Source organism: Mobula birostris, chromosome X (genome assembly GCF_030028105.1).
Source record: "Mobula birostris isolate sMobBir1 chromosome X, sMobBir1.hap1, whole genome shotgun sequence".
Classification (NCBI taxonomy): domain Eukaryota; kingdom Metazoa; phylum Chordata; class Chondrichthyes; order Myliobatiformes; family Myliobatidae; genus Mobula; species Mobula birostris.
The window spans coordinates 52,347,255-52,360,309 of record NC_092402.1 but is presented as its reverse complement, the minus strand read 5'-3'; the positions used below and the strand labels follow the sequence as shown (position 1 = coordinate 52,360,309).

The following is a 13,055-nucleotide window of genomic DNA, read 5'->3' as shown; positions in this document are numbered from 1 at the left end:
GCTCTTCAAGCCAATTTTCTGATTAATGGAGGCCAACACACCATTTGCCTTCACTGTCCTCATGGCTCCTTGAAAGTGGTGATAAAGGAGGACAGGTTGGTGAAGGGGTTTGGCACGTTGGCCTTCATCTGCCAAGGTACTGAATACAGAAACACAGGGTTGTGTAGTAGTTGTACAAACGTTGGTATGGAACGAGCTACCAGAGGAAGTGGTCGAGGCAGTTGCGTGGAGGGGAGGGGCTTGGAGGGATATGGACCCAACACAGGAAATTGGGACTGGCTGGGTGGGCATGGACAGACAGCTTGGGCCGAAGGGCCTGTATCCACACTCTTTTGCTTTATGACTCTATGACACAAAAAGTTGGAGAAACTCAGCAGGTTTGGTAGCATCTGTGGAGGTAAATTGACAGCCGAGGTTTGGATCAAGACCCTTCATCTGGATTGAAAGAGGGGAGATAGCTGGAAGAAAGAGGTGGAGGGAAGTGCTGACTGTCCATCTCCCTCCATAGATGCTGCCTGACCTGCTGCTTCCTCCAGTGCTCCAGATTTCAGCGTCTGCCGTTTTCTGTGTCTCAACGAGAGGTATGACATCACATTACAGCTGTACAAGATGTTGGTGAAACTGCACTTACAGTACTCTGTGTTGTTCTGGTCATCACACTATAAGACCATAAGACAATAAGACATAGGAGCACAATTAGGCCATTCGACCCATTGAGTCTGCTCTAGCATTCCATCACTTCTGATTTATTATCCCTCTCAACCCCATTCTCCTGCCTTCTCCCCGTAACCTTTCACACCCTGACTAATCAAAAATCTATCAGCCTCTGCGTTCAACACATTCAAGTTTATGGATAGGAAAGGTTTAGAGGGATAGGGGTCAAACGTAGGACGTAGTTGGCAGTATCCTGGTGAACCTTGCCTGCACTCTATTCCCGTAACGGGCCGAGCAGACCTGCACGCAATATTCCAAGTGCGGCCTGATCAAAGTTTTGTACAACCACAATATGACTTTGTTGCTCATACACTCAGTGCCCATATACCACCCCTTCGACTTGCGCGGCCACCTTTAGGGAGCTATGGATTTGGACCCCAGGATCCCTCTGGACATGAGTACTCTTAAGGGTTAGCTCATGCAGGCCTCTTGGTCAGCAGTATCTTTGTGAACCTCTGCTACACTTTCTCCAGAGCCTCCATATCCTACCTGTAAAGGGGCCTCGTCGTAACATATTCTTGTTTAAAAGACGGGTGCAGGGATAAGAATAGCTTGCAGGGATTTGGGCCAAATGCAGGGAGCTCTATAAAACTCTGGTCAGACCGCACTTGGAGTATTGCGTTTAGTTCTCATTATAGGAAGGATGTGGAAGCTTTAGAGAGGCTGCAGAAGAGATTGACCACAACATTGCGAGATTGGAGAGCATGTCTTCAGAGGATAGGTTGAGTGAGCTGGGGCTGGAAGATGAGAGGTGACTTGAGAGAGGTGTATAAGATGATAAGAGCCATGGATTGAGTGGACAGCCAATGCTTTTTTCCAGGGCAGAAATGAATACGAGGGGACATAATATTAAGGTGATTCAAGGAAAGTATAGGGGAAATGTCAGAGGGAGGTTTTTTTAAACAAAGTGTGGTGAATGCATGGAACGCCCTGCCGGGGTGGTGATAGAGGCAGGTACATTAGGGACAACTCTTAGATAGGCCCATGGATGATAGAAAAATGGAGGACTACGTGGGAGGGAAAGGTTAGATTGATCTTGCAGTAGGTTAAAAGGTCGGTACATCATTGGGCAGCAGAGCCTGTCCTGTGCTGTAATGTTCTATGTTCAGTGGGAATGGCTTCGATGGGAATCTTAGTTGGTATGGAGCAGCTGGCTGAAGTGCCTGGATCTGTGTTGTGGGACTCTAACTGAATAGCAAAAGCAGGGATGAGGGGCTGAATGGCCTTCTGCTTCTCCCCCTGCCCCTCCTGGCATGGTGGTTTTCGTTGACCTACCGTTCCTTCGGCCAGGGCAGAGATGACATTCCCCAGGGAGGACAGAGACTTGTTGATGTTCTTCGCTTCGTCCAGCACTGCTCCTTCAGCCCCCGTCTTGCTGACCTGTGAGAGGAGAACCAGAACGAGGTCACTTCAAACACCGAGCCGCTGTCCCCACGCCCCACGTGCAACCCCCCCACACCCACCCCCACCCCACCCACAGTCACGCCGAGATCCAGCCGGGAAACAGAACCTTTGGCTCATCGCGTCAACACCAACTGTCACCACTGATCCCATTGCACTCTCCCCATGTTCCCATGGACTACCCCCACCCCCACTCCCCGATTCTACCACACACACACTGTAAGTAGGTGCAGAGAGCTGTGCAGATGTGGGGTGGGGGAGGCAGAGTGAATGGGGAGGAGGAAGAGTTGGGAGAGAGTGGGGTAGAGATGGACGGAAGATGGTTGGGGTGATTGGGGAAGAAAAGAGCTGGGAAGAATTGTGAGAGAGGGAAAGGGGAAAAGGGGTGAGAGGACGGGGAGGGGGCTCAGTGCAGGAGAGGAATGGGGGGGAAGAGAAGGTGATGAGCTGAATGAGAATAGTTGGAGAGGGAAAAAGGGTGGGGAGAGGGGAGAAGGGAGAGGGGAAGAGGGGAGAAGGGAGAGGGGAAGAGGGGAGAAGGGAGAGGGGAAGAGGGGAGAAGGGAGAGGGAAGAAGGGAGAGGGGAGAAGGGAGAGGGGAGAAGGGAGAGGGGAGAAGGGAGAGGGGAGAAGGGAGAGGGGAGAAGGGAGAGGGGAGAAGGGAGAGGGGAGAAGGGAGAGGGGAGAAGGGAGTGGGGAGAAGGGAGAGGGGAGAAGGGAGAGGGGAGAAGGGAGAGGGGAGAAGGGAGAGGGGAGAAGGGAGAGGGGAGAAGGGAGAAGGGAGAGGGGAGAAGGGAGAAGGGAGAAGGGAGAAGGGAGAAGGGAGAAGGGAGAAGGGGAGGAATGGACAGGGAGGTAAAGGAGAGGGGAGAAGCGGGCAGGGAGAGGTGGGCAGTGGATGGAGAGGAGAAGATGTAAAAAGGATGGGGAGAGGTTCAAACACTTATTTATTTTGCAAACACCAAATAAGTGATATGAAAGTATACAATGTTGTGGATAGGTATGCTAACATCCTGGTATCTCTGTCTAAACCTACCAAACTGCTACATGAAAATCAATGTTTCCACTCTTTTAGAATAGTTTACAGAAAATATTATTCTGTAGAGCCTCTATATTAAGAGATAAAGCTACTTAATGCAGCTGTCAAAAATTGTGATATAGCTTTGTCTAAGTAAGCATAGTTATGTGTGACAGCTGCCAGTGAATGATCTGGAGAAACTGAGTTGATATACATATTTTCCACATAAATATATCGAGCGGCATTTGAAATAAACGCCAAATCCGTCGTTGGCGACAGAAAGGTCACAGTGAATGGGAGGGGAGAGAGGAGCAAGGACTGCAAGATGGTGCAGTGGGTGAAACAAAAGGGGGGGGAGGTAGAAAGGGGCAGTTAACTTGATGAAGGAAGGGAAAGTGGGAAGGAGAGAGAGAAAGAGAGGCTTGACATGGTAGGAGAGAGCCTACCAACACTTCTACTTTCTCAGGACGCTAAAGAGATTTGGCATGTCTCAAAGTAAATTTATTATCAAGGTACATACAGTATACATATATGTCACCATATGCAAAGCTGAGATTCATTTTCTTGTGGGCATACTCAATAAATCCATAATAGAATAATAACCATAATAGAATCAATGAAAGACCACACCAACTTGGACATTTAACCAGAATGCAAAAGACAACAAACTGTGCAAATACAAAAAGGAAGAAATAATAATAAATAAATAAGCAATAAATATCGAGATCATGAGATAAAGATTCCTTGAAAGTAAGTCCATAGGTTGTGCGAACAGTTCAGTGTTGGGCCAAATGAAGTTGAGTGAAGTTATCACCTTTGGTTCAGGAGCCTGATGTTTGAGGGGTAATAACTGTTCCTGATACTGGTGGTGTGAGTTCGGAGGCCCCTGTACCTCCTTCCTGATGGCAGCAGCGAGTAGAGAGCATGGCCTGGATGGTGGAGGTCACTGATGATAGATGCTGCTTTCCTGTGACAACGCTTCATGTAGATGTGCTCAATGGTGGGGACTGTTTTGATGGACTGGGCCATACCCACTACTTTTTGTAGGATTTTCTGTTCAAAGGCATTGGTGTTTCCATTCCAGGCTGTGATGCGGCCAGTCAATATACTCTCCAATACACAAACAAGAGAAAATCTGCAGATGTTGAAAATCCAAGTAACACACACAAAATGCTGAAGGAACTCAGCGGGCCAGGCAGCATCTATGGAAAAGAGTACAGTCAACGTTTCGGGCCAAAATGTCAACTGTACTCTTTTCCTAGATGCTGCCTGGCCTGCTGAGTTCTTCCAACATCTTGTGTGTGATACTCTCTGCTACGCATCTATAGAAGTTTGTCAAAGCTTATGATGTCATGCCAAATCTTTATAAACTCCTAAGTGCTTCTAAACACTGCTGTGCTTTCTTCATAATTACATTTGCGTGCTGGGCCCAGGACAGGTCCTCCGAAATGATAACACCAAGGAATTTAAAGCTGCTGACCCTCTCCACCACTGATTCCCCCAGTGAGGACTGGCTCATGGGCCTCTGGCTTCTTCCTCTTGAGTCAATATCAACTCTATGGTCTTGCTGACATTGGGTGAGAGGTTGCTGTTATGACACCACTCAGCCAGATTTTCAATCTCACTCGTATATGCTGACTCATCGCCACCTTTGATTCAATCAACAACATCGGAGTCAACAGCAAACTTAAATATGGCATTGGAGCTGTGCTTAGCCACACTGTGATAAGTATAAAGTGAGTAGAGCAGGAGGTCAGGCACACAGCCTTGTGGGGCTCCTGTGCTGATGGAGATTGTGGAGGAGATGCTGTTGCCAATCCAAACTGACTGGGGTCTGCAAGTGAGGAAATCCAGGATCCAATTGCACAAGGAGGTGTTGAGACCGAGATCTTGAAGCTTATGGATTAGTTTCGAGGAGATGATGGTACTGAATGTTGAGCCGTAGTCGATAAAGAACATCTGATGTATGCATCTTTTCTGTCCAGATGTTCCAGGGTTGCATGAAGAGCCAATGAGATGGCATCTGCCATGGACCTGTTGCTCCAGTAGGCAAATTGGAGCAGATCCAAGTTGTTCCTCAGGCAGGAGTTAATATGCTTCATCACCAACCTCTCAAAACACTTCATCACTGTGGATGTGAGTGCTACCAGGCAATAGTCATCGAGGCAGGTCACTGTGGTCTTCTTTGGCACTGGTATAATGGAAGCCTGCTTGAAGCAGGTGGGTATCAGACAGCTCAGTGAACACTCCAGCCCGTTGATCAGAACAGGTCTTTAGTACCTGGCTGGGTTCCCTGCCTAGGCAGGATGGTTTTTGGGGGTTAACCCTCCTGCAGTCTGCTCACACGTCTGTTTCAAGAGACTGAAATCACAGGATCATTGGGGGCTGCGGGAGTTCATGATGGTTACTCCAAGTTTTGGTGGTCAAAGTGAGCTTGGAAGGCATTGAGCTCATCTGGAAGCGAAGCCCTGTTGACTGAAGTATGTAAACTACGGTAAGGATTATAGAGGAGAACTCCCTCGGTAAAAAGAACAGACAGTGTTTTACTGTTAGTTGTTCAAGTTTGACAAAAGCGCCACATTGGAGCACCACCTAGAGTTTATCATGAAGCACAACCTGCAACTTTTGCCTTTTCCAAATCACCATCCTGTAAATTGGGAAGTCTTCAGGTCAAATCGCTGTAAGCCATGTCTCAATTACAGATAGTACACAACAATCTCTCATTTCCTTCCAATACAGCAATCTTGCCCTCAGGTCCTTAATTGTATTCTTCAGTGACCCACACATTAATTCTCCATTGACACCCACCAATGTTCATCTATGCATCACAGAAAGCATCCTATCCGGATACATCACAGCATGTTACAGCAACTGCTCTGTCTGTGATGGCAAGAAACTGCAGATAGTTGTGGGCACAGCTCAGTGCATCACAGGAACCAGCCTCCCCTCCATGGACTCCGTCTACACATCTCGCTGCCTCACTAAAGCAGCCAATACAGTACAATCATAGACCCCACCCACCCAGGTCATTTTCTCTTCTCCCCTCTCCCATTGGGCAGAAGATACAAAAACCTGAAAGCACCAGGCTTAAGAATAGTTCCTATCACGCTGTTATAGGACTATTGAATGATTTGCTCATACAATAAAATGGACTCTCAACATCACAATCTACCTCATTAAGACCTTGCAGCTTATTGTCTGTCTACACTGTACTTTCTCTGTAACTGTGACACTCTATTCTGCATTTTGTTATTGTTTTACCTTGTTCTACCTCAATGCACTGTGTAATGATCTGATCTGTATGAACAGTATGTAAAACAAGTGTTCAACTATATCTCAGTATATGTGACAATAATAATCCAATTCCAATGCCAACAGAATGGACATGAGTGACTCCTGTCTCACACAGATGACTCAAAAACAACGTGGAGCCACATCAAACCCATTGCAAGCCTCAGGTGAAGATTCAATGGAGGTGTGAATGGAGGAATGGGGACGATTAAGAACCCCGCCCAAACAGCAAGCCGTAATCCAATTGTCCATCTCCGTGGGATTCACAGGCCAAGGACCTGTGAAGGCAGCACTTGACCATTCCATGAGGAAGCCAGCTTCTCAGAGAGAAGGTTGGAGGTGAAGCAGTGGACAGGACAGAGGGAAATGAGGGGACAATACACCAACACAACACCAACCACTCATGTACCTTCTCGCTTCCAGCCAGGTCGACCAGGTAGAGCTTCCCGCTGAGTTTCTGTTCTGTCTCCATATTCTCCTGTTTGATGTTGATCAGGAAGATGCTGTGGCTCCGAGAGCTGTGTTCGTTCATGTCTGAAGGATAGGACAACAGGGTCAGACCCACACCAGGAGCATCGTGCACAGTTCCCATCTCCCTATCCCTGGGTCAGACCCACACCAGGATCACCGTGCACAGTTCCCATCTCCCTATCCCTGGGTCAGACCCACAGTGGGAGCACCGTGCACAGTTCCCGTCTCCCTATCCCTGGGTCAGACCCACAGTGGGAGCACTGTGCACAGTTCCCATCTCCCTATCCCAAGGTCAGACCCTCACTGGGAGCACCGTGCACAGTTCCTGTCTCCCTATCCCTGGGTCAGACCCACACTGGGAGCACCGTGCACAGTTCCCGTCTCCCTATCCCTGAGTCAGACCCACACCGGGAGCACCGTGCACAGTTCCCGTCTCCCTATCCCTGGGTCAGAGCCACACCGGGAGCACCGTGCACAGTTCCCGTCTCCCTATCCCTGGGTCAGAGCCACACCGGGAGCACCGTGCACAGCTTCTGTCTCCCTATCCCTTGTGACTGACTATCAATGCCTCTCTTAATTTTAAGAATCTCGATCAGGTCTCCTCTCAGTCTCTGCCACTCTGAAGAAAACAACCCAAGTTTGCCCAACCTCTCCTTATAGCTCATGCTCTCTAATCCAGACAGCATCCTGGAGAACCCTAAGACAAAAGAGCAACTTCTGAAATGCCTGTTTTGCTGCCGCTGCTACTGTGCGATCGAGAATCTCCGGAGGAGAAGGCCCCGAGTCCTCGGCTTTGCCTGTTGCTCGGCAGCCAGGGCGGGGTCGAAGCGCTTGGCAGAGATGGTGCTCGGAGAGGCTGTGTCGGAGGGGCTGGTCGGAGGCTCGAAGTTTTCGGACGGACTCAGAGTCCGCTGCAGTCGGTTGCTTCCAATGGTGCTGCATCGGTGAGTTTGCGGCGCTTGGAGGTTCATGGTAGGGAGAGTTTCTCTCTTCTGCCGGCTGCGTGAGATGTTGAGGCTATCGGGACTTTGAGACTTTTTTTTACCGTGCCCATGGTCTGCTCTTTATCAAATTACAGTATTGCTTTGCACTGTTGTAACTATATGTTATAATTATGTGGTTTTGAACGCAGCAGGCCAGGCAGCATCTCTAGGAAGAGGTACAGCTGACGTTTTGGGCTGAGACCCTTCATCAGGACTAACTGAAAGAAGAGTTAGTAAGAGATATGAAAGGGGGAAGGGGAGGGGGAGATCCAAAATGATAGGAGAAGACAGGAGGGGGAGGGATGGAGCCAAGAGCTGGACAGGTGATAGGCAAAAGGGGTATGAGAGGATCAATGGGATGGGAGGCCCAGGGAGAAAGACAAGGTGGGGGGGGGGGGAACCCAGAGGATGGGCAAGGGGTATAGTCAGAGGGACAGAGGGAGAAAAAGGAGAGAGAGAAAAAGAATGTGTGTATATAAATAAATAATGGATGGGGTACGAGGGGGAGGTGGGGCATTAACGGAAGTTAGAGAAGTCAATGTTCATGCCATCAGGTTGCAGGCTACCCAGACGGAATATAAGGTGTTGTTCCTCCAACCTGAGTGTGGCTTCACCTCCCCCTCATACTATAAATCCTGTATCTAAGGATGTAAGTGCCCAATACATCACGGACACATCCCTCCCTCCTCACTATGGGTAGTGTCTACAGGAGGTGCTGTCTCAGGAAGACAACGTCCATCATCAGAGATCCCCACCATCCGGGCCATCCCATCTTCTCACAGCTCCCATCGGGCAGGAGGTACAGAAGCCTGAAGTCCCACATCACCAGGAACAGCTACTTCCCTTCAATCATTCAGAACCAGCCAGTACAACCCTAATCACCACTGTTTAGCACCATTTTGATCACTTTGCATGTCATTTTTTTGTTTTAATCATGTGTTGTTTAAAATTATGTAACATTTATGTTTCCTTGTGAATGCTGTGTTTCTGATGCTCTGTGCCTGTGAAGCTGTTGTCAGTATTTTGTTGCATTTGTGCACACAGGGGCCTGTGCAGGCGACAACAATCTCCACTTTGACTTTGCTAATTATGTTTTCTTGTGAATGTTGTGTCTCTGATGCTCTGTGCCTGTATTGCTGCATTGTCTTTCATTGCACCTGTGACAATAAACCTCTGACTTGGACTTTCGTCTTTCCCCCTACTGATTTTATACACCTCAGTCTGATCCTCCTCTGCTCCAAGGAAAAGGGACCCCACCTCTCCAGTCTCTCCTTATAACAGAAGCACCGAAATCCAGACAGCAACTCCTCTGCACCCTCTCTGGTACAGTCACTTTCCTCAAAGAGTGTTGTGCCCAGAACTGCACACAGTGCTCCAGTTGTGGACTGACCAATGTTTTGTGACGTTCAGCATGCTGTTGTATTCCATGCCAGGACCAATGAAGGTAGGTATCCTGCTCGCCTCCTGCAGCAACCTACAGACTCAATTCCCAACGTCAACACTCCCGGGGGCTCAACCTTTTACCACAGTCTGACCCTTCCTTGCCCGCTCAAATTGTATCACCTCACACTCATCAGGATTAAATTACTTGGCATTGGACTCAGCTCCAGTGAAGGAAGGGAGGAGGAGATTTGGGTATGGATGGTTGGGGAGGAAGCTGAGGAGCCCGAAGGAAGGGGGGATCCTTCACGTACTGGTGACTGCGACGTGACGATTGCATTTCCCTTCATCTATCACATCCATCACCTCCTCTGGGCTGGAAACAAACCGCTCCGTACAACCCTGCAAGACAGCAAGACAGTCAGTCAATGATTTGACTTCCATCTCAAAGAGCAAGGGAGAAGAAACCATTTGGTTACAGAGACAGAGTACACACCAAACAGATCTACAGGGGCAAGAGGTGGAGATAAAGATCTCTCTATATTGTCCCATCACACACTCTCAGAGTCAGACACAGAGTGAAGCTCCCTCCACACCGTTTAATCTCACACTCCCGGAGTCAGACACAGAGTGAATCTCCCTCCACACTGTCCCATCACACACTCCCAGGGTCAGACACAGAGTGAATCTCCCTCCACACCATCCCATCACACACTCCTGGGGTCAGAGAGAGTGAAGCTCCCTCCACACTGTCCCATCACACACTCCCAGGGTCAGACACAGAGTGAATCTCCCTCCACACTGTCCCATCACCCACTCCCAGGGTCAGACACAGAGTGAATCTCCCTCCACACTGTCCCATCACACACTCCCAGGGTCAGACACAGAGTGAATCTCCCTCCACACCGTCCCATCACACACTCCCGGGGTCAGACACTGAGTGAAGCTCCCTCCACACCATCCCATCACATACTCCCGGGGTTAGACACAGTGTGAAATTCTGTTTGCATTCCCAATCACACACTCCCAGAGATAGAAAACAAACAGCAGGTAGGAGCTCAGTCAGAACAGCAGATTTGCTGCATTGTCACATCTGACAACAAAAACAGACACCTCAATCCATTGGCATAAACCATAGGCTTGTCCCCTGCTGCTCCTCACCTTAACAAAAGGGACTCTGTTCTTGTCCTCGTGCACAGAGAGGTTCGTCTTTGCCACTAGGGAACAGAGAAAACATTTTAATTTCATTATGTGAGCACAGGATCATTAAAATAGACACAGAGTGAATCTCCCTCCACACCATCCCATCACACACTCCCAGGGTCAGACACAGAGTGAATCTCCCTCCGCACCATCCATCACACACTCCCATGGTCAGACACAGAGTGAATCTCCCTCCACACTGTCCCATCACCCACTCCCAGGGTCAGACACAGAGTGAAGCTCCCTCCACACCATCCCATCACACACTCCTGGGGTCAGACACACAGTGAATCTCCCTCCACACTGTCCCATCACACACTCCCAGGGTCAGACACAGTGAATCTCCCTCCACACTGTCCCATCACACACCCCCAGGGTCAGACACAGAGTGAATCTTCCTCCACACTGTCCCATCACCCACCTCCTGGGGTCAGACACAGAGTGAATCTCCCTCCACACCGTCCCATCACACACTCCCATGGTCAGACACAGAGTGAATCTCCCTCCACACCATCCCATCACACACTCCCATGGTCAGACACAGAGTGAAACTCCCTCCACACCATCCCATCACACAATCTGAGGTCAGACACAGAGTGAAACTCCCTCCGTGTCGTCCCATCACACACTTCCTGTAAGATAAAGCAGAATGCAGTTCTCAAGGAAGTAAGAATTATCCTGTGAAAGGCATGTTAAGATGAGTTTCAGTCAAATTTCTGCTCAAGCTGGGGATTCTGGGAATGAGCAAAGAAAAGCAGTTCAGAGGAAATCATGGAGAAGGAGGGGGAGATTGCTGGGACATCTGGGATGTGGGCTGCTGGAAGCTGGTCCGACAGGAACAACCAAAGGAGCAGAAATCATTGGAAATTGTGCAAGGAAGGGCGTCATTAAGCTGTGACAGTGCACAAAAGGTTCATCAGTATGTTACCAGTACTGGAGGGCTTGTGATATAAGAAGAGGCTGGGGCTAGACAGGCTGGGACTGTTCTCCCTAGAGCAAAGTTGGCTGAGGGGTGACCTAATAGAGGCTTATAAAAATATGAAGGGGCTAGATGGGGTGGGTGCCATAGGCCTTTCCCCATTGCAGGGGAGTCTAAAACTAAAGGGCACAGGTTTAAAGTGAGAGGGCATGTTTTTCAGACAGTGAAAGAGTATCCAGAACTATGGGTTGTAGATTTAAAAGCTGAGAGAAGAAATATTTAAATAGGACCCAAGGGGTAATTTCTTCAGGAAGAGGGCAGTATGTGGTGTTTACAGAATGGGCCTTAACCACTTCCCCTGGCAGCTCCTTCTATATCTGGATCACCCTCTGAGTGAAAAGGTTGCCCTTGAGTTCCTATTCAATCTCTCACTGCATATTATGTAGAGGTCTGTGAAGCACGTTGCCAGCATTGAGAGGGCCACAGTTACCTCGGGAGAGGTTAGCCAATCTGGGACTGTATTCCTTGCAATGCAGGGGAATGAGAGTTGACTTCAGTGATGAAAATTATGAGGGGCACAAATAGGGTGAATGTGCACAGTCTTTTTCCCCAGGATTGATAAAACAAGAACTAGAGGGCACAGGTTTAAGGTGGCGGGGGGGAGATTTAATAGGGGCAACTTTTTCACCCAGAGGGTGGTGGGTGTATGGTGGCTGCCAGAGGAAGCGGTTGAGTCAGGCTCATTTACAGTGTTTAGATTTTGTTTGGACAGGTTGATGAAAATGAAAGGTTTAGAGCCAGGGTTCCCAATGTGGGGTCCATGGACTCTTTGCTTAATGGTATTAGTCCATGGTATGAAAAAGATTAGTTTAGAGGGATGTGGGCCAATGGTGGGTAAGACTTGGATAAGTTGGGCCAAAGAGCCTATTTTCATGTTGTAGAACTGAATTACTGGTCAGGGGAGAAAGGAAGACAAATCGGAGGGCTCCATCAAAGGGGTCAGTACAAGACTGAAGGGCCAAGTGGCTTCACCAAATCAAGGTGTGACCTGCTGTGCAGTAGAGTGTGACTTACCATCCAGCAGGTCACGTATCTTGTCCATGTAGATCTCAAAGTAGGAAACCTGAGGAGGAGAAAGGGAATGAATGATCCTGGTACATCAGCGCCATCAAAAACTTGAGGGGCCGAATGGCCAACCCCTGCTCCGTGTTCTTTGATGGTGATGGGGACAAAGACCTGGACTCAGTTTTAACCATCCTCCGGGTGACCCGAACACTGCGGAGCGGGAGAGGGAGGTCAACCCAAAGTCCAATACTGGCTCAACCAAAATCAGATTTATTATCATGAACATACGTCGTGAAAATTGTTGTTTTGTGGCAACAGTACAGTGGCACCTCTCACCCTCCTTCACTCCAAAGAGAAATGCCGTAGCTTACTCGACCTATTCTCACTGGGCACCATGGTAGCGTAGCGGTTAGTGCAACGCTATGACAGCTCGGCATGTCGGAATTCAATTCTGATGTCACGTGTAAGGAGTCTGTACATCCTCCCCATGGAATGCTTTGGTTTCCACCAGATCCTCTGGTTTCCACCCACAGTCCAAAGACATATTGGTTGGTAGGTTAATTGGTCATTGTAAATTGTCCTGTGATTAGGCTCAGATTAAATCAGGGATG

The 13,055-nt window shown here is 48.8% G+C and overlaps 1 protein-coding gene across 1 annotated transcript in view; it reads right to left on the bottom strand.

The window, feature by feature from the left end:
- Nucleotides 1-13,055, bottom strand: part of LOC140191744 (kinesin heavy chain-like) — an 89,050-nt gene that overhangs the window by 51,417 nt on the left and 24,578 nt on the right. The window contains exons 5-9 of the mRNA XM_072249443.1: nt 12,454-12,502; nt 10,419-10,474; nt 9,572-9,659; nt 6,833-6,957; nt 1,990-2,094 (exon numbers count right to left, since the gene is read on the bottom strand). Coding sequence (XP_072105544.1) covers nt 1,990-2,094; nt 6,833-6,957; nt 9,572-9,659; nt 10,419-10,474; nt 12,454-12,502 — 423 coding nt within the window. The remainder of the gene's footprint in view (nt 1-1,989; nt 2,095-6,832; nt 6,958-9,571; nt 9,660-10,418; nt 10,475-12,453; nt 12,503-13,055) is intronic.